The 1,577-nt window shown below is 42.4% G+C and overlaps 1 protein-coding gene across 1 annotated transcript; it reads right to left on the bottom strand.

Moving 5' to 3' along the window:
- Positions 1-224: 224 nt before the first annotated feature.
- LOC131405849 (olfactory receptor 11G2-like) lies at positions 225-1,251 on the bottom strand. The gene has a single exon (XM_058541089.1). The coding sequence runs from the start codon at positions 1,249-1,251 to the stop codon at positions 283-285; it is 969 nt and encodes a 322-aa protein (XP_058397072.1). The 3' UTR covers positions 225-282.
- Between the last annotated feature and the right edge of the window lie 326 nt (positions 1,252-1,577).

Below are 1,577 nucleotides of genomic sequence, written 5' to 3'. Positions count from 1 at the left end.
TAGTATGTAATGAAAACCAAAAGAGAAACTAGAAACTCAATTATAGAGACATATATGAAAATCTCATTAAGTTGGATTTCAAAATGAAGTCTATCTAAGGTACAAGCATATCTGGAACATAAGAGTAATAGCTTCCTAAGACTTAAATCATAAGTGCAATGACTTTTTAAAAATCATCCTCCCAATACATAAAAAGAAAATAAAATGAAGGGAAAAAACTCTGATCTCGTTTGTCTCGTGATCTTCCATCCTCCTAAACATTAATGATGCATTATGTTAAATTCAACTTTTGAATCCTTTAGAAATTTCCCATAACAGCACATTCAAAATTTTCTTTAGTGCCTCCTTCATATCTCTGTTCCGAAAGTTGTAGATCAGGGGATTAAAGAATGGGGTTGCCAAAGCATAGAACAGGGTCACAAATTTCTGCATCCCAGGATAGTCCCCAGAACCTGGTCTAACGTACATCACCATGACTGAGCCATAGAACAGAGACACCACAGCAAAGTGGGAGGCACAAGTAGAGAAAGCCTTGTGCCTTCCTGAGCCTGAGGGCACCTGTAGCACCACACTTAGAACACAGAAGTAAGTGCCAAGGATGTACAGGAAGGTGAGAAAGATTATGAGAGAGCTAACGGTTCCACAGATCAGAGTAATTCCAGGTACTGGAGCACAGGACAATGCCAGCAAAGGTGCCAGATCACAGAGAAAATGGTCAATGGCGTTTGGACCACAGAAGGGCACCTGAGATATTAGAGTCAAAGGAGTCAGTAACCAGAGAAAGCCACCTGCCCAGCAGAAAACCACTAACTGAGCACATAGGTGATGGGTCATTATAGTGGGATAGTGCAAAGGCCTACAAATGGCAAGAAATCGATCAAAAGACATCACCGACAGAAACAAGCCCTCAGCAGCACACATGGAGAAGAAGAAGTAGAACTGCAGCAGGCAGCCAGTGTAGGAGATGCTCTTGGTCTGGGAGATGATGTTGGCCAACATTTTGGGCACATCAGAACTGACATAGCAGATCTCCAGGAAGGAGAAGTTGGCCAGGAGGATGTACATGGGTGTGTGGAGTTTCCGGCTTGACCACACAGCACAGAGGATGGATGTGTTCCCCAGGAGGGTCAGAAGGTAGATGAAGGAGAAGAGAACAAAGAGGAGGATCTGGCTGTGTCTACCACAGGGAAAGCCCAGGAGAAGGAACTCATTCACAAAGCCAGAGATATTAGTAGTCTCCAAGGTCCTCATGGGCTGACCTGTGGAAGTGACAGAGATGGTAAGAACCACAGAAATATTCACACTATTTTTCTTCTTCCTGGTAAAGACATGTATGTTTATTTTCCTCAGTTTGGGTTTGTGATATTACTATCTTCCCTACAGAAGGGTGAGTTATTCTTTCCTCTGTCTCCTTTCCTCCCTCATTTATTCAATAAACACTTACTTTGCACATATTCTTGCCACTGTCCTAGGAGATAGGGAAAGAACAGTGAATAAAAGAGCAGAGGCCCTGCTCTTTTGGAGTTTATATCAAATATCTTTTGTTCAAAGCAACTTCAAACGATACATTATGGCTC

Source organism: Diceros bicornis, chromosome 5 (genome assembly GCF_020826845.1).
Source record: "Diceros bicornis minor isolate mBicDic1 chromosome 5, mDicBic1.mat.cur, whole genome shotgun sequence".
Lineage (NCBI taxonomy): Eukaryota > Metazoa > Chordata > Mammalia > Perissodactyla > Rhinocerotidae > Diceros > Diceros bicornis.
This window is presented reverse-complemented; position numbering and strand designations above follow the sequence as displayed.